Here is a 19,993-nt window from a genome sequence, read left to right as displayed (position 1 = left end):
TTAAATAAATAAAAATAAATAATAAATAATGATTAATAATATTATTATTCCCTAATACCTAGCACAAGACTTTTATGCAGTAGGCCCTTAATAAATACTTATGCAATTTACATTTGAGTCTTAACTAGGCCAGAAACCACATTTTCCATATATTAGCTCATAAAGAACAACCCTCATAAAAAAAACATAATTATTGTCCCCATTACATAAATGAGAAAACTGATGATCTAGGAAGATAAGTATCTTGCCCAGAGCTCTAAAACCAGTAGGTAGCCGATCTGGGATCATAACCTTTGCCTACCAACCACACTATGAACCGCTGTGCCATGAGACCATCTCCTGACTCAAGGCTGTGGGTAAGATATGGGTAACCCAAGAAGGATCTTTGTGCACAGGAATCAGGAGACAGCTAAGCAAATACATTAGGTGAAGAAGCCTTCGCATGTCTGTATCCTATGTGGCAGAACCAAGTGCAAAGAACACTGCGGAATTCACCCAAGTAATGGGTCGTCCCCATCCCTCACTTGCAGCATCCCATGGTTATTGGCATACACAGTAAGGGAGAAAGCCTGGTCTTTAGTCCTTTGGTAGCAGGCCCAGCAGATCTCCATCCTATGAATCTGAGACACTTCCTTTATTAGAGTTGTGTTTCACACTCGGAATCGCTGAGTGGAGTTTGAATGGTGGATCCAAAAGCTAGCACATCTGGGGACTCAGATGCTGCCCCACAACATAATTAAGGATAATTTTATTCATCCGCTTTGCTGAAAGTTCAGGGAGCTGTGGACAGATGGTCAGCTCCCTCTTCAAATCCCCGTTGTCAGTGGAGTCTGTCAAAGCTGCAGGAATGGGAGTCTTAACATCGCAACAGAATGTTTTTCAGATAAATAGTAGTTCACAAAAAGACAAGGGGAATTTTTGTTTTTTTAATACCTAATTAGCTAGCTTAATTTTATGTAATTGTAATTGCATGTTTGCTTTCTCCGAGGCTAAAATAATTCCTTACATTCTGGAATAAAATGCAGAAGGCAAATTTTAACATCTTTACAAACACTATATTTTCACAAATTCGAAAGGATATTTGTTGTTGGGGGTTCTAATTTGTTGTTTGTGGACTGAAAGTGTCTGTATACGCTGGGGATGGCTGGGGTGTTTGTGGATCTAAATTGTACCCCAGTTGGCTGGCTCAACCCTTCTCTGGCCACACTCCAATAATTCTCAGAGTATTAATGTCACAAACGCCGGGAACAGCAGCAAACAACAAAGACGGGAATGAGATGACTTCAAAGAGAACCTTTTCTTGCTTTAACTGTTTTTTTAAACATTTGTATTTGTGCGTCACAGAGTCAGAAAGATAAAAAACTGCAGGTGGGAGCCCGTTTTCCAGACTGCATTAACAGCTGACTCTGAGCTAGGGATGAAACGCACGTCCGAACGTATTTAAAAATCAAGTTAGTTGAGGGAACTTTTGATTATCTTACTGTGATTTAGCGAATAGAAATTTAAAATATGAAACCAAAACACTTTTTCATAAATAGAAAGGGGTCTTTAAAGAGGAAAGGGGTCTTCAAAATTTGTTAAGATATTGACAAGGTCTGTTTGCCAAAGGGGTTTGGAGAAATATGCTAATCCCAGCACAGTGTCAGTTCGGCCCATTCATTCATTCATTCATTCATTCATTCATTCATTCATTCATCTGTCTTTCATTATCATTCATTCATCTGTCTTTCATTATCATTCATTCATTCATTAAAAAGTATTTATGGAGTGTCTTAAGTATGTGGACTATCACGCTAAGTCCCAGGGGTTCAGAGATTAAGTGAGACAGATTCGCTGCCTCCCTACAGCTGCTGTAGGAGGAGAAAGGGGACAAGACAAGCCTAAGTACATGTCAGTGGAGACGCAGCCTGGGCATTCTCTGGACGGAGGGGCAAGTGAGCAGCCAGATTCATCCAGAGCTAGCCTGCAGACCCTGGGCGCACTGCTCTCAGAGACAGATTGGTGCAATCATCTCTCGCCCATATCCCGTTCCCTCCAGCTCCGTTCTATTATTTATTTTCTCTTTTTCTCATTGTGCTTTGACCTCTCTCATTTTTCTCTGTCTTCCCTCTGAAATCCCATCCCCCCATTTCCTCTCTCTGGATTGGACTTCACCCACTTCAGCCTTCAGCTTTTACTTCGTGGTCATTCTTTTTGGGGAATGGATGTGCGTCTGTTTGATGGTGAGAAAAATTAATATATTTGCTTAAGGTAAGAGCTTTCCGACCCTGGAGTGTGATTCTCTTTTGGCTGAGAGGAGAAAAAGAAGAAAATGACAATGGGAGGGAAGAGTGGGAGCTGAGGCAAGCCCAGTGTCTTAGTAACAGTTCTATTGTGAAGAGACCTCAGGACCAAGGCAATGCCTACAAGAGGAAACATTTAACAGGAGACTTGTTTACAGTTTAGTTTAGTTCGTTATCATAGTGGGAAGTATGTCAGAATCTTCCAGACCTGATGATGGAGAAGTAGTTGAGGGTTATAACTTGATCTGTGGGCAGAGAGAGAAGGTGACAAGAGAGATTGGACCTGGCACAGGCTTTTCAAAACCTCAAAGCCCACCCCCAGTGACACAATTCCTCCAACAAAGTCACCCAATCTTTCTCAAATAGTGTCACTCCCTGGTGACTAAGCTTTCAAATACACGAGCCTATGAGGGCCATTCTTACTCAAACCATCACACACGTTCTGCAGACAATTCTCTTGTCTTTCTTTATCTTGAAAGCCTTTCCCTGCTTCTTTTGGGTCATTTTTGGGGTGCAGCTGTTAGTCCAGTGTATCAACAATGACGGTTTACTTAGCTTGGCATTCTGAAGGCTGCAGAGCCCAAGAGAGCTGGACCTGGTGAGGTCACTTTGGGCAAGGGCACCTCATAGAGCCCCGAAACAGCACAGGCCATCGTGAGAGACTACAATGGCTGGCTTACAGTTCTTTTCTTCTTACACAGCCACAGCCTTATCGCATCAGGGCCCCACCCTGAAGGTTGCCTTTCAATTCATCACCCACAAAATCCAGCTCTCAGATACTGAATGTTTGCTCTTCTGGTATTTCAAAGGCACATTCTCAAGCACTTTTTGGTGTTCTTCATGGCAAGTCTGTAGTAGGGCAATCTGTGCCCACATTTGGCACAGAAGGAAAAGAGTCTTGGAGACGAATTACTTAATGAAGGATTGAATTGGGGTTATAAACCAGGTCTGTCTGACCAAAAAGCTCAGCTTTCTACCGTGCTAGCCCAGCTGAGCCCTCAGTCCACTCCCCACTGAGACCTGTCCTTTGCTCCACCTCTGTCTCTTCCCCCAGCTTCTGCTGGTCTCAGTCACCACTGCCACTTTCCAGACAACAGTAGCTATGTGTCATGCAAGCCAGCTTTTTTCCTATCCCCCTTTTCCTGTGTGTATGTATATATATGTACTCATGTGTGCATATGTGCCTCAGCGTGGAGGTCAGGGGACAGTGTTGGGCGCCATCCTTAATAATGTTATCTACATCCTTTGGGACAGTCCCTCATTAGCCTGGAACACACTAATTTGGCTAGAGCAGCAGGTCAGTGAGCCCCAAGGCTCTTCCTGTCTCGGCTTCCTCAGCACTAAGATTGCAAGTTGACTTTTTCAGTAGGTCCTCAAGTCAAGGTTCAATCCAGGCCCTCATGCTCCCAAGGCAAACCATTGGCTGACGGAGTGACCTCCCAAGCCCCCTAGCTGCCTTCTTTTGACAGTCTTGGCCACGATGACTCTGGGTTCCTGTGGACGCCTAAAGGGGGCACCTGTCCTGGTTGAGAATCTACGCACAGGGGAGGCTGGCTGCCGCCACCCAGAGGCACAATGCTGGTTAGGTGGTTGTGTTAGGGAGTATAAATGAAGAGGAAAGGGAAGTGTGTTCCAGAAGTGCACCCCCTTGGAAAGGCATGCCCAGTTTTAAGAAAGGAGCTCATAGTCTCAAAGCTAAGACTTCCAAGGCTATGACAAGGGAGAAGCATAGGAGGGGAGGTAGCGTGCCCAATGCCTCCCAGCATTAAAGAGGAACTGAGACACACACACCCCAGTAGCTGCAGCTAGGCAGCAAGACTTCCTGCCTGCTATAGGTAGCTGCACTGATTTAGGGGTTTGTGGCATAAAGACCCTGGGCTTTACATCACTTCCTTCGGGATTGAATACTCTTTCTTACAATGGTAGGTTTTTTGTTTTGTTTTGTTTTGTTTTGTTTTGTTTTGTTTTGTTTTGTTTTTGTCAGTGATATGGTTGCGTGCTGGACTAGGGAGAGATGCCCACCACGGTGGGTATCATCCGTTGATGACACGTTGACTACCTAAGCGTTCTCCAATTTAATATATCTCAGACTGAAATGGCGTCCTGGACTGAGTCTGTACTGAAGGACGTTTCTCTTCCTTTTGCTCCTGTGTACCCCAACACCCACTTTCTGTTCTCTTTCCGCCCTGTTCCTTGTAGCTCCTTCTCTCCCACTTCCTGTCTCCTATGCCCGGGACTCAGTGCAATCACTTTAGGAGTTTAGGAGGCACGAAGGAGCATTGCAGCCTAGCTGTGGTTTCCAGGGTATATGTGCCTCAGCTTCTCTTTGATGCTGGGAGGCCTTGGGCAAGTTACCTGCCTTTTCTATGCCTCTCTTTTGTCATAGCCTTGTAAGTCTTGGCTTCCATCAGCATCATCTCCTTCTAAGGCCCCCAAGGCTGGCTGAGGATGTCCTCTTTCTCCTTTTCTGTCACTGTGGGCATCAGAAATCCAGGGTCTCCACCTTGCACAATTGTCCCTGTCCTCCTTGGCCCCCTGTGTAGCCATGAGGTCACCCCAGGTTCAGCTCCTTTCTGCAGCCACTCTGAGCCCCTCAGGTCTGATTCTTAAGAGACCAGCAGACTTCATACCCCTAACAACAGGAAGGTGGGGCCAGAGGTTTAATTTGCTTCCCTGTATCCTTTTCTTTTGCCCATTCATTGGGTATAGTGGAAACACCTGAGGGGCTCAAGCAATAGAGATGATGGGTGAGTTCCTTCTCTTAGGAAAAACAAAACAAAGAACAACTACAAAGACTTGGCTCCTGGCCCCCTTTAGATCCTGGCCCCCTTTGCAGCTTCTCTTGACCTCACCGTGAATGGGGACTCTAGGGGACCAGTTGGAGGAGGCTGGAATTTGCCATTGAAAGGACTCCTCATGAGGCCTCCTCTCAGCTTTGTATCCTGCTCTGGTGGTCGGCATAGGTCTCCCCCAGTCTGAGCAGGCTCATGGAGTGTGGTCTCTAATCTTTGGGTGTGTTTTCTTTCTCTCCACCAGGGCAAAAGAAGAGCATGGTCAGTCCTTTTTTTGGAATGAGCCTGAAGAGTTACTCCGGCTACATCACGGTGAATAAGACTTACAACAGCAACCTCTTCTTCTGGTTCTTTCCGGCTCAGGTAGGTGGCCAAGTCCTGTAGTGGAGAGCTGAGGGGAGCTCACTCCAGAACGAATGGAAATAGTAGCTTCCAGGGTGGACCCATGGGTTTTCCTGTGTGTGTGTGTGTGTGTGTGTGTGTGTGTGTGTGTGTGTGTACATGTATGTGCGTGTGGCGTGTGTATACATGGAGGCAGGAGATCAATGTGTCTTCCTGATTTGTTCTTCACCCTATTGTTTGAGCCAGAGTCTCCCACCGAACCTGAAGCTGGAACACTGATCTGGCTAAACCGGCTGGCCACTAACCCCAGAGATCTGTTTGCCTCTGTCCCTGAAATGCTGTCATTACAAACCTATGCTACCAAACCCATTTTTATATGTGGGTACCAAGGATCGAGACTCAGGTCCTCGTGTCTTCATTGCAAACACTCTGATGACTGGTCCATCCCCAAGCCCAATTCATAGCCTTTCTTTAAAATTAGCATATAGTAGGTGGGACAGTAGTTTTAACATAGGAACAGACTATGGAATTTCTGGGCCTCATTTGTTGTTGCTGATTCTCTTTCTCCCTCCTCCCCCATTTGCCTCCCCTCCTACTCCTGTTTTATACCCCCTTCTCCTAGTGACCCCTTTACTACTTTTAGACCATGTGACCCATTATCCTTCCCCACTTCCCTTAGACTTTCTAGCTCCTACAAGGCTGGAGAGTCTTTCAAAAATGCTTTAATATGTTTCTGAAAATAAACAAATGTTTGTGGAGGAGGTATGGAGAGCCTTCCCACACACACTTTATAGTACCACAGCAACTCTCTTCCTGTCACGGCCTTCTTTGTATCTTTTAATTGTTCAAGTTATTTGTTTAATTTATTCAAGTAATACTTGGGACAGGGTGGGCATTGAGAGAGACCAAGGAAAGGAAGGAGTGGGACGCCCAGGGAGGAAGGTGTCGGGAGAAGCTGCTGAGAGGAAGGAGTGGGGGCCCCTGGGAGGTTGGAGTGGGGGCCCCTGAGAGGTTGGAGTGGGGAGTCCCTGAAACCAACAGGTCTCTCAGCTCAGTCACCTGGCTCACCTGTGGTCTTTAGGGGCTGCTCACCTCCCCAGCTCCCTGGAGACACAGGAGGAAATGCTTTTGAGCTCACCTGAAAGTTTTGGCTCATTCCCACACCACACAGTTCTTTGTGAACAAGACCCTTTAAGGTTGAAGGTCCCTTTGGGGCTCTGGGGGGGGGGGAGGCACTGAAGTCCATAAACACATTAAAAGCCTACCACTGAGCCCTTTTCTATTTTTCACCTGCCAAATTGGATTTGCTTTAGAAGCTGGAGAAAGCAGAGCCTATCTCCGTGGAGGCTGGTGTTCATATTTGCATGTGATTTGCATATAACAGTGTTGCATATATAATAACCTAGTAAATTGTTTTAACCAGTGTCAACTGTGAAGTTGAATAAGTTTTTTCCTTTCTTTCTTTCCTTCCTTCCTTCCTTCCTTCCTTCCTTCCTTCCTTCCTTCCTTCCTTCTTTCTCTCTCTCTCTCTTTCTTTCTTTTATTCCTGGTACTGTCCTGCTGTGATTTCATGACTTATTTCTCTCTCCTAACCACGTGACTTCTGATGTGCTTCACCTCACAGTAAGCTGTCCTTCAGAGAATGGACTTGGCAGTGGACAGTGGGGAGTTTCAGGTGTGTAAGGTTGGGTCTTTGGTGTGTATGTGTACATGTATTGCATGGAATCAGGAGATCAATGTGTCTTCCTCATTTGTTCCTGGTAGACTTTCTGGACTCTGGAGGGATTCTTATTTCTTCCTCTGTGTGGCTGTTGAAAGAGTAACTGATGAGCGCAGAGCACAGAGTTCGGGGAGAGATGGGAAGATACGGGGAGGTGGCTATGCCCAAGGTCCCTTCTGCGCATGAGCGCAGTCTTCTCCCTAGCGCTGGGCACTGGTAGACTCCTGCTGGCAGAGAAACTGAGGTGTGCTCTCTCCAGCCTCCCAGCAGAGCCCAGCAGGGTGAAAGATGCTAACTGACCCTCAGCTGCAAACAGCCCAGAGGTTTCAAGGTCACTTGACCTAACTGAGGCCTAAAGGTATTACCTCACTTTACTACATAGAGGCGCTCCTTGTGTTTCTGTATTGCATCTGTTTCAGAGCTTAGCTTGACAGGCACACTCTAAGCTGGTCCGAGGTTCTCTGTGAGCTCCTAATAGGACTTTGTCGTGTTTCTTGCCATCCCGATCCATGCGTGTTTCTCCTCTCCACACCTTGTCACCTCATGTTTTTTTACTTGTTTCTCAAACCCCCAAGTTCCTCTGAGGTTTCATGCCTGACTTAGGAAATGCGTATATACGTATTTAAGCTTTGTTTTGCTTGAGGTAGGGTCTTACTATATAGTCTAGGTGATCCTTGAACTAGTGGTGATCCTTCTGCTTCAGCCTTCCCAGTGCTTGGTTGACTGGAATGTAACAACACAGCTATGTGCAAATTTTAATCTACACATAAAAGTTAAGCATCTTTGTGGACTACCACGTGCTGTTTTGATACATCTATGCACTAAGTGATGTTTAAATGTCAGCATGATTTCAAATGCAGATGTACGTGTCATGTCTTATAAACAATTCTTTCCTTGTGGTGAAAACATTCAAAGGACTTCCTTGCATCTCTTCTGGACTGCACTGTTTATCTACTGACCTGATACTACTCACACACCGGGAACTCCTACCTCATTGTAAGTTAGTAACTACGGGGCTAAATTTGGGGAGTAAGCCATGCCGCATTCTTTGCTTCCCCCTCCTCTTTCCAGGCTACTGCTCTGTTCCACAGTGGTCCCCATCTTCACCAGAAAGTGGTGCTCATAGTAGTCAAACTGTGGTGGGAGGGAGTCGGGGTCGCATGCATCCCTTTGGGGTGTGGCCCAGCACAGCGGTCAGCTTTTCAAATTGTTCTTGGCATTTTCACTAATATCTTCTGGGGCTCAGCCTCTTGTCATCCCACCCTTCCTTTCTCTTTGATTCCCCACCCCTACTCCAGCTGGTGAAGTCTGTTTCTTTCTTTTCTCTTATACATTGTCCAACCTGGTTCTGGATCAAGAAGTTCTTCATTGGCATCTGTGTGATGAGTTTTTAGTAATTATTCAGATTTGGGAAGACAGCAGTTAGTAATGTGAAGAGATGAGAGAAGAACCAAACAACAGAATGGTTTCCTTTCCTTCTTTTTCTACCTGATGGGCCTGGTCTAGCATGGCTTTGCATGTTGAACTGGAGAGGGGTGCAGTTCCCTAATGTTCCAGGGTTCAAGGTTACCCAGTTGGCTTGTTAGTTTCCCTCTCTTAATTAGCTGAGAACATAGCTATTCACCCACTGACTGGGCTGTGGTCTTTTGGATCCAGTTCTATAGCCATAAAAACATCCTAAGGTGGTCCCAGAAGACCTGGCATGTGCTGTCTCAGCACAAACGTCTTAGGCTTGGGATTCTGCAGGAAGTGACAGGCAAGCTTCCAGAAACAGAGTTTTGTTTTGAAAAGGCCACAGTGTGGGTAGGTAGGGAAAAATGGTGCCACACCTCACTCGGATGCTCACAGGCACAAGCAAGTATCCAAGTTCCAACTAGGAACTAAGGAACAGGGTGGAGCAGGTCCAGAACCCAAGGAGAAGCAGCTGTCAGCTACAATGAGGGAAGTCCTTTTCATTTGGCAGAAATATGAGTTCCTTGCCTGTCCCAGGGAAGCAGCTGACATTGTCGTCAGGAGAAAAATGACATCTTTTTAAAAAACGAGGGTAGCAAAAATAGAGATCCAGGAAGGATGCTGCACTCAGAGCATCCTCTGAGTCACTTTCTGGATGCTGCTTCTCGGATTATTTAGCTTTCCTGTTATTTCTGTGAGATTCCCATTATTGTCTACCAGTCAGTGCATAATGAATTCCAGAAGACAACATCAGTGGGCAATGGGAATCCTGGAGGGGAAATAGCAGGCTTTCTGCCTGGGATGGGCAGTGCACCGTAAGCAATAGAAGACAACACCTCTGGTGGCTGCTGTTAGCGGAACTCAAGCCCTGTGCTCACCCCACTTTGGCTGACCCAGAATTTAGATCTCTTTAACCTAGACTTCCTGTGTTTGACCCTCATGTGTCATTTCCCTAGAAAAGTCACCCCAGAAGGTTCTGGGGTACAGAGGTTGAAAGTATGGCCTCTTGCACTAATCAGGCTTGGAGAGCCAGAGCTCATTTCCTAGGGGCAAGAAGCATCTGCTGTCTCAGTTCAGAGTGAGAATCCAAACAGCTGGCTGCCTGTCCTGGGTCTCAAGGCAAAAGAAGTAATGGTGCTAACTGATTAGAGAAATGCCTGACTCACAGTAAATCTCGCGTTTATTGTTAGGTCCTATTATCGTTATCACTTTGGTGATACTAGTTGCCACCAATACTGAGCCAAATAAATAACAGTCCATGAGCTGTAAAGGAAATAGAGGGAAATTGCAAGTCAGAAGGCCCCAATCACCAGGCAAGAATGTAGATTAATTGCTGTTGGATAAGGAAATTACCATGTGAAACTGGACTTTGTCACACTTCAGAAGATAAAGAGACCTTTGAGGCTGTCTTCTTTGGAAAGAGATAGCCAGGTTTTGACCTTATCTTCTAGGAACACAAGTAATTTGAAGTGTTCAGAGTTAGCCCAGCCCCTTTCCTGAGGTCCACCCCTAGCTCTTCTGGCAGAAGACAGGCGTGATTCTGGGTTTATGTGGTGCTTTTAGAGTTGAGATACCGAGAGACCCCTGGGGGCAGCCTATGAAGAGGTTCTCACTCAGGAACCTGCAGGTTGGACCTTCCACAGCCAGACACCAGGAAATCAACATGACACAGGCTTAGGCTATCAATCCCGACACCCAGCCATCACCGAACAGCAAGGGGCTGCTCTGACAATCTCTGTCAGTGGAGGCAGATGTTCTGAAGTGTCCCGAGAACCTACTGGACAGCTTGTCTTGGCAGTGAAGGTGGAATCAAGGGCCCCCTAATCTGTCTCCTGTAGCCAGGTATACTTCCTCCCCTTGGTGTCAGGACTTCCTCAGTAGCAGAGTGCTTGTGAGAGAGGCGAAGAAGCCCAGACTCCCTATTGCTCATCAGAACCCCCTGGGAGCTCCAGAAAAAGGACGGCTCCCTCTCTGGTCCCCTACACTTCCAGGGTCCCTAGAGTCCATATCAGCACTCCACATCTTTCCTAGTACAACTTGTCAGGGGTCTTGAACTTGGGAAAGATGAATGGGTCAGGGTGTAAGGATTCTGTTCCAGGTCTGCAATTCCTGGTTGTTTAACTCAGTATACAGCATTTTTTTTTCTCCCTGGGGTTCTGTCTAATCTCATTCAAATAGGGAAGGTCAACAAATTGATACATAGGACTAGGGCTGTGTCTTAGTTCTATCAGCTACCCTGACAGACATCACCCTGTCCCTGACCCGTGGACAGTATGAGATCATCGAGTCTTAAAAGCTATTAAGGTTTGGAAACACAGCCCTAGATAGCTAACACCTTTTTTCCTTTAGGTTGAGCTACAGTATCTTGTAACCGTTGGTACCTACTCACTAAACGGTGAGGCAGTGGGTGGCTACTGCATAGGTTGGGTGCGACAGTGTGCATGCTTGCTTGTTTTGCATCTCAGCTCTAATTTACTATGACCCAAGATAGCAGCTTTAATCATCTTTGCTATTGGGTGAGTACGTCAGTAGAGGGCGCTGGCACCGCAGCACAGAGTTGCCTTCCTTTTCTGTTCCCTGTCTAGCTACATTTCCATATTCTATGTTTTGCATTTTGGTCTTGCTGCTCAGTTGGGTGACACTCTGCCTTAGTTGTTCACTCAGACCATGAGACCCTCTGCCTAGGTGACCATCCAGCTGCGGCCAGCTCATGGCCAGGCAATCCAGAGAATTTAGCTCCAAGGGGTTGTTTCCAGGCCCTCTTCAAGGAGGTCTGGAGCGCCTTGGGGCGTTCCCACGCCCTTCTAATAATATCGATCTGCCCATAAGCTCTCTGCTGTCTAGTCCAGTGTTCTCTTTACATACCTGTGGAGAATTTCCCCCTGTGTCTGTGCATTTTATACTGTCTTTCCTGTTCCTGGGAAGACACAGGCAGCTTGTGGTCAGGCTGGTCTTAGCTCAGCAATCTGGACTTCTGCCTGATGCTGTCTGTGCCCCTTGTGGCTGCAGCACACAGGCATCTTGGAGAGGGATTACAGGCTAATGTTTCTGGCTAAATAGAGCAACTGGTCATTCACACAGGGAAATGACTATGTGGTTCCTGTCTTATGACTGGACTCTGAGTGCTCGGGCCACTCATTCTTTCTCCTGAGGAACCGGGGATGTTGTGAAAAGACCTCAGGGGCTGGATCAGCCAACTTGTCACTCACCCTCACTCCTGGCACATCAGGGGCTGGATCAGCCAGCATGTCACTCACCTCCTTCTTGACTCATCAATACACTTTCCGTCTTCAGATACTTGGGCAGGTTGGTTACACTGCAGCTTTCAGGCTTACCTTGACTTTGGTTATGGGACCCACAGGGATTCTCTAGTGTGTGTCTAAAGGTACAGTATGATTGGCCAAAGTTCACATCAGGTGATCTTCCCTTGATCCAATCAGCCAAGGGTCATATGATAGGAACATGGTCAATGGACCTTTATTATAAGTGTAGTGGTTGTTCCTGTGAAAGGCATTTGGGTCAACAGAGTTCTCAAACTGTGTCTACTGCAGGTGACCCCCGAACCACTGCCAATGCAGTAGGTGTTAGAAGTCAAAGACCACTGCCTTCATATTTTCTTTCTAATATTCTTGAGGCATCAAGGATCTGAGATAACAAAGCTATATAAAACAAAATAAAGTAGCTAAAAAGATAGGTTATAGATCACTCTATTCCTAAGTATATTTGAACTGTGTAGAAAACTTTTTGTGTCCAGTTGTCTTTTGGGGGAAATGAAAGTTCTTGCAGAGGTGGAAGTTATTAACCTTTCCAGTCATTTTCATCTTAACTTTGTTGTAATAGGAGTGGCGGGGCTGCGTCCCCGGCACCCGGCCGCCCACATGGCTAGCTCTAGCTTATGCCCCGAAATAATTACACGGAAACTGTATTCTTTTAAACACCGCTTGGCCCATTATATCTAGCCTTTTCTCCGCTAATTCTCGCACCTGGACCAGCCCATTTCTAGTAATCTGTGTAGCCCACGAGCTGGCTTACCAGGAATGATCTTAACCTGCGTCTGCCTGGAGTGGGAGAATCATGGCGACTCTTCACTCAGCTTTCTTTCTCCCAGCCTTCTGTTCTGTTTACTCCTCCCACCTATGTTTTAACCTATCAGGACCAAGCAGTTTCTTTATTGCTTAACCAATGAAATCAACAGATTGACATATGACACTCCCACATCAAAACTTGAAGAAGAAGAAGAAGAAAGACCAGACTCCCACATCCACATCCTCTCATTCCTTCTAAGCTAGCCTTCTTGCCCAAGGCCCTAAGAAGTCTTCACAACCTCCTGGGATGGTTAGGGAAGAGCCAGCCGAGGAGTCTAGTGGGCTTAAAGCTGAGACAAGTCAAAGCTTGGTAAGAACCTGATGGAACTTGGAAACGGTAGAGGGAGACCAGAAACAAATTTCCCTATGAGTGATCATAGCAAAGGAAAGTCTAATGTGTGCCGACATGAAGCAAGATGAGCAGCATTCCCTAGCAACACACAGATAGCCTAAGCAAGCTGTTCACATGTGTTGGGGCTATGTGCGTAGAATCAAAATGATACTTCATAGCTGTTTAATGATTCTGGTTGCAAAACTAATTGCTTCAAATAAAACCCCTTTCCTTGATTAACACAGCGTGGCAGCTGAAGCCTCATAAGAGCAGATATCTGTGGGGGCAGAGCGGGAGTCCATTCAAATCCACTTTGGGAAATTTAAAGACATTTACTTTAGATACTACTGACTTCGGTTAAGAGCAAACATGTTACAAACCATCAGTCTTTGCACATAGAAGCACAGGGAAAGACTCAGTGAATTACAAAACACACTTCCCATTTTAAGCCTGGTTTAAAGTCTGGCAGTGGTTTGGCTATTGCATCCTCTTACCCAGTGTGGTGTTTTTTTGTGGCGTGGAAGAAAGGGTTGGCCAGAAGTAGGCATGCAGATTGGGTACTACCAAAAATATTGCCCTCTCCTGTGGTAAGCTGCCTAAATTCCCTAGAGCAAGCACAGTAGAACCTTCTGTGTAATGTATAACCACTGGAATGGTTAGATTTTTGTCAACTTGACACAAAACAGTCACCTTGGAATAGGGAATATCCATTGAAGAATTGCATCCATCAGATTGGACTGTGGAGTATTTTCTTAATGAATGATTGATATGGGCAGGTCCAGCCCGCTCTGGAGGTCCCGTGAAGATGGACGCTAAAAAGAAATTCCATACTAGCTCGGAATTGAATACAATAAAGGGTTATTTATTTAGGGGTAGACTCACAGATCACAGTCTTCTGCTTGAACGGGAAAACAGCAACCGAATCCAGCAGCCGGAAGAGAGGGCGGGCGTGTGCTTTACATTGGCATTTATAGTATAAGAGGCCATGCCCAAGTGGGCGGGTCACCTAAAGGCTACCGACTGAAGGACTTCCTACAGCAGTCCCACCCTGGCCTGTGCTCTTGTGAGGCACAAGAAAGCAGGCCGAACAGGCCAGTAAGTGACATTTCTCTTGTGGTCATCGATTCAGTTCAGTTTCTTTCTTGAGTTCTTGTCCTGATTTCCCTTAATGATGGACTGTAAACTGTAAGATGAAATAAACGCTTTCCTACCCAAATTGCTTCAGGTCATGGTGTTTATAACAGCAACAGTTTATTTATTTATTTATTTATTTATTTATTTTTTTGGTTTTTCTAGACAGGGTTTCTCTGTGGTTTTGGAGCCTGTCCTGGAACTAGCTCTGTAGACCAGGCTGGTCTCGAACTCACAGAGATCCGCCTGCCTCTGCCTCCCAAGTGCTGGGATTAAAGGCGTGCACCACCACCGCCCGGCAACAGCAACAGTTTATAGAGGACCGCACTGATTGAAATTGGTACCGTTAGCCCCTGCTCCCAATGTATTGATTCTCCATTTCAGCAATATGTGTAAGAGACAATAGAAAAGTTATATATACTCTGTCTTATTGTCTGTTCATGGCCGTAAAGCTTGGGGTCAGGTCTGGTTGGAGACATGGTTGGAAGCCTAGGAGCATAGCTGATGTGTCTCTTACTTGGACAGTGATGGGACGGGTAGGACCTGTTTAGAGTGCATGCATTTTGCTTCTTTCAAGCGACAACCCATGAAGGCACAGGATCATTGTCTTTGGCAGTCATTGATAGTAAGCAGTGGAATGTGCTAGTGTAGAAAGTCTACTGGACAGAATAGAAATGGTGCTTCCTCTGGGCTGGTTGCTCATTATGCAAGAAATCTTGAGGAGTAGCCAAGATTGGGACTGGCCACCAGGGGTCGCCAGAGGAATTGAGAGGGCAACTGATAAAATGGGCCTTGTTCTTTCCTTTCCTGGCTCTTTTTCTCCCTCTGCATTTTCTTTCCCTTTCCCTCTCCCTTTCTTCCTTCTCTTTCTCTCCCCTCTTTCCCTCCCCCCTCCCATTTTGACAGGGTCTCTCTGTGTGGTCCAGACCAACATTAACTCTTAATCCTCTTGTCTCCTAGTTCTCTAGCAGCGGGAAGGCAGGCACGTCTAAACACCGGGCTGCCACAGTTCTTCCCTGTTCACCAGTGAAGGCCTCACCCTCTTGGGCCCCATCTTGCCCCCATGTAGGCCATTGTCCTTGGCTATCTATGTGTCCAGCAGACCCAGGACTCCTCTGGCCTTTCGTATTTCATTGCTCCTCCCCTTCACCGCAGCTCTCGCGATCGTTAGCACTCAGACCCATGATTCACTCATAGACATTTTCTTCCTTGGTCATCAAATAGATAGCTCTCTGCCAGTGGGACTACTCACCTATGAGGTCCAAGACGTTTGAATGAACTCCCCAAAGTCCTGTCTTTGAGTCCTTAATCTCGTGTTCCTCTGCCCATCTGTTCATATATGTAGCTACACTTAGCTGTCTTCCCACCCATCAGAAAAACCGATCAGAATCGACGCTTTACAAAGAGACACCAGCCACCACCTGAAGTGCTCTGTCTGTACCTGCTGCTCACATATGCTTAACCACCCACGATTCCAGGCAGAGGACACTCAGATACAGAGATATGATGGAATCTTGCCTGGCACACACAGCTCTAAAGTAGCATTGTTGGAAGTCCAGTCCTGGCAGTGTGGCTCTGGTATCTATACTCTTTACCAGTGTGCATTTTCCCCAGGGGGCCATGAGTAGGAGCTAACTCACAGTTCAAGAGAGCGGCCTGAGAATAGATAGTGTGTGCTAGCAGATGAACTGTGCCAGATGCGGGCAGCATGATGGTGATACCTCACTGCTGTACAGTGAATCCCACAACCTGTGGTCCAGCAACCACAGAAACTGCAAGATCTTATGGCTTTACTGTGTCTATGGCGTATAGAGTGTCCATAAGACGACCATGTGCGTGGCATGTGTAAAGAGAGAAGTCCGCAGACATCTCCACGATCAACTTTAGGAAATAAGGCTGGGAAAGGCAGAGGGAGTTTTGAAAACAATCTTTAAAAGTCCTTAGTTAAGAATATATGCTCTAGTGCTGAGAAGGTTCAGCGTGTAAACACATCCACTATCTCACCTGAGAGTGTGAGTTTGGTCCCTCAGTACCCTCAAGGCAGGAGAGGACCGGCTACCAAGATGTGTTCACTGACCTCCACAAGTGTGCTGTGCAAATCAATAAATCAGTCAATGTAACAGATTTTCAAAAGCAATACTCTACATGAAATATAAAATGCATTGAGGAAAATTAAGGTTTTCAGGGGAGGAATTAAATGTCTTAAATCATAACTTTAACGAGATTAATGTTTTTAAAGTTCTGAATTCCATCCCGCCTGTGACTCATTAGCAGAAGTTTCTTTTTTCCTTGGCCCCCAAGTTTGCAGTGTGGTTTTGTTCGGGATACCATTGTCGACTTCTCCTCTTTCCTAGGGAAAGGGCTTCACCTCACAGGTGATAGATAAGTCACAGATGATTATCTGTAAGAACTTCATGCCACTAGTGTGGCCATAGTTCAGTGTGGCCATAGTGAGTAATGTCTGTCACAGTCACGGTTCACCATACAGCAGCATGCCGTATGGTGAATGACTATAGGGTACATAGCATTCAATAACACCTTCACATCCCCGCATACAATTGAGGCACGGCACAAACGCACAGGCTGCTCGACTCGTCAAGGTTGAAAGACACGTGGTAGGGCTTTCTTTAAGAACAGGTTGCTGCCAGGACGGCTGGGCTCCGAGAGGGGTCAGCTGAGGCTGGAGTACTGCTGGCTGTCCGTAGTCCAGCATTCCAAGAATGCAGGCTGCCTTGCTTCACAGCCCCAGAAGAACCCTGTTGGGCACATTGCTGTTTGCCTTGTCCTCTAGTGTGGCCTCTCAGGACCAGGCTATTTTTCTGAGAGTCTAGAGATAACCTTAACCCTGCCAGGTCACAGGAAGGTAGGGGAGAAAAAAAGAGGAGTGGAGACTAGTTGCCAGGAGACTAAGAAAGCAGGATCCCTGTCACCTTGCAGGTCTCCAGGATAAAAGAAACTTCGGGAAAAAGCTGAGGGTGCCACCCTGCTCTACACCATAGATAGCATGGCAATCGCTGTGGGTTGAGCCAAGGAAGAAATCATTTTTTAAAAAAGAGATTTCCACATTATTTTAATATAAAAGCAAGCTTGAAGACCACCTAGTATACATGAGCCTAGTGAGGCCCTGAGGGTTGAGTATCCTAAAGTCCATGTATCCTAGCACCTCATACTCACAGAAAGCTGGGAAGATTGGGGATGACTTCCTTCCTGTTTCCTGGTTTTCCATTGCTGTGTGGAGTTTGCTCCCGCTACTGGGTGAATCAAAGTATAGGAGGGTGGAGGTCCTGGTGAGTGGCAGAGGCTCTGAGAGGAGATAACTCACATGTCTAACGATGTACACGGTGGATCCAGGAAGCGTGGATCAGGGTGGGTAGCATATAGCAGAGCACCCCGGGAGGCCTATATTACCACCATGGTGCAGGTGAGGGAGCTGGGGCTGGAAGAAGCAGAGGGCCAGGTCACCACAGCTACTCTGTTATCAAGTAGAGTCAGAGCCTCCTGGTTCAAGGACTCCCTGACACCAGCTCGGACACACTGTTGCTTTCAGTGTTGGGTTTTTCTATGTGACTCAACAGAGAAGTTCTCCCTGCCCCCACCCCCACTTTTGACCTGATTTTTTTGTGGCATGTCAACATTTGAGGCAGGGAGATAAAGGAGTGAGAAATAGACCTGGGATGCTGGGGGCCAAAGGATCAAGAAAAGCCACCAAGATGAGCATGCTCCCAGTCTTCCATTTGGAGATGCCTTGAGCGTGACTTACCTCTAAATCCTTAGCGTTCATCTTCGGCAGCAGGAATGAGCATTTGCTGGATGCAGAGCACTGCCCCTTGCCAGGTTTATGGAAAGTGATTCATCTCCCCCATCAAGAACACAATGTGGATAACGGCACCAAAGCTCATTTTACAGGTGTGGAAAGTGAAGCCCACACCGCTTAGGCGTCTTCCCTCAGTCGCCCAGCTGGTGACTGAACTCCTGTGTGTGGAGAGTTTAGTGCAGGTATTTGTCGCTTACCCACAGATTGTGACCCACAGAAGCCCAGCCCAACTGTGGCCTTCAGCACACTCTCCCCTCAGCTATAACAGCCAATCACATTTACTGTGTCTGGATGCTCCAAGGGCATTAGTTACCGCACTTTATGTCTTGACTGTCTTGACCATTGAGAGTGGGTCTGGAGGTAGCCCCTCATGTCAAAGCTATTCTATAGACAATGGCTGTTCCCTAGAGCACTCTCAGAGAAGGCTCAGAACACTCAAGGGAACCTATGTCAGACCTTAGATGAGAGGAAGGTTGTGTCCCCATGTATCTTCCTCCAGACTCTTGACTGCAGCTCCTGGTGACATCCCCTCAAGTTAGTCTGGCCTCCCACCACAGCCTCCTCAGTGTCCTGAGGAGGAGTCCAGCCACCCACTCTTTGGCAATGTCTGTACTTGTGTGAGGGACTGAGCCAACTGGGAAGGGGCAGGAGTTATTTGGTTCTATGCTTGGGGAACAGATAGACCATGAGGACAGCAAGATGCTGTCAATCGCACAGAAAGACACCAGCATTTGGGGATACACGTAAATCCCGAATAGGAAAAAGTGACCAACCTTTATTTATAGTACAGTGGGGTCAGAGGCATTCTAGAATATTGTCAGGGATGTGGAAGACTTAGGCTTCATGCACTTGGGTGCTTTCTGCAACCTTGGTGCGTTTCTGCTCACTGGCTTCTCTGTTTGCTCCAGGTAGATCACAAGAGTGCCCCAGTAGTCCTCTGGCTTCAGGGTGGTCCCGGAGGTTCATCCATGTTCGGACTCTTTGAAGAACATGGGCCTTATGTTATCACACGTAACATGACTGGTAAGTGATGCTTTGACTGCTTTTCCTACGGGCCTTCTTCCAGCCAGTATCTACTCTAAAGTGAACTCAGAAGAAACACAAGCACCCCTAGGAGTTGCTTAATAGTTCCAGATTGTAGAAACACAACTTTATGGCACTGTCTGTCCTGAAGGGGGAGCCCCTCAGGGTGAGTGTCCTGCCTGGCTTACTTTCTCCTGCAAATGTGACTGAAAGGGTCTAAGCTGCTTTCTGCAAGCCAGCTGCTGACTCCAGCATTCTTGGCTTGCAAAACCAGTTGGTATTTATTACTATTTGGGTAAGCCCTCTTGCGCGGGCCTAGTGGTGGAATTATATCCCTCATTAACTGAGGGAATAGGATGCTTTACGAGTTCATCACTTAAGTGAGAGCCGACACCTTGAAAGCAAGATGCTGTGGGTGAGGCTGAGGTGGAGAAAGAACCTCTGGCTGCGTCTCAGGGCCGATTCCATCTCTGTCTCTCTGGAGAGAGAGTTTGCTTTCCCTGGGTTGGTGTTCAGAGTGTGAATTGGTTTGTGAGTCACTGTGGAATCTTTGGTGCGAGCTTTGGTGGGGCTGTTCTCTTCAGCACTGGGGAGGAGGAAGAGGATCCAAGAGCCTGGGTGTAGGAGTCCTTAGCAGGGTGGAACAGATGGGCACAGGTCTCATGTCAATTCTCACGAGATTTTGTTGCCACAGCTGCATTCTTAGCTGTAGATACTGCCGTGTTGGGCAAAAGTACAGAAGAGAACGGGTAAAGATGATGGGCACTGGTCTTCCAGCGTGTGGCACAGTGGCAGAGGGGAGGTCCGTGATGGTGGGAGGATGGCAGGGTCTGCTGGGATCCTGAGCACCTTGCCTGGTATGTTTGTTACAATCCCAGCCCTTTCTTCTATTTTGACAGTTCTTGCCAGAGACTTCCCTTGGACCACTACTTTTTCCATGCTTTACATCGACAATCCGGTAAGTACCACGGGGCACCAGGGAGCATCAGGCCTGGCATCTGGTCCCCTTTCTTTCTTTCTT

General features: G+C 46.9%; 1 protein-coding gene across 1 annotated transcript in view; it reads left to right on the top strand.

Moving 5' to 3' along the window:
• Cpvl (carboxypeptidase, vitellogenic like) overlaps positions 1 to 19,993 on the top strand; it is a 101,156-nt gene that overhangs the window by 2,014 nt on the left and 79,149 nt on the right. Inside the window, exons 2-4 of the mRNA XM_013351370.1 lie at positions 5,319 to 5,437; positions 18,858 to 18,972; positions 19,872 to 19,930. Coding sequence (XP_013206824.1) covers positions 5,319 to 5,437; positions 18,858 to 18,972; positions 19,872 to 19,930 — 293 coding nt within the window. The remainder of the gene's footprint in view (positions 1 to 5,318; positions 5,438 to 18,857; positions 18,973 to 19,871; positions 19,931 to 19,993) is intronic.

This window comes from Microtus ochrogaster, linkage group LG3, assembly GCF_000317375.1.
Source record: "Microtus ochrogaster isolate Prairie Vole_2 linkage group LG3, MicOch1.0, whole genome shotgun sequence".
Classification (NCBI taxonomy): domain Eukaryota; kingdom Metazoa; phylum Chordata; class Mammalia; order Rodentia; family Cricetidae; genus Microtus; species Microtus ochrogaster.
The sequence above is the reverse complement of the archived record's forward strand: the minus strand, read 5'-3'. Positions and strand labels throughout refer to the sequence as shown.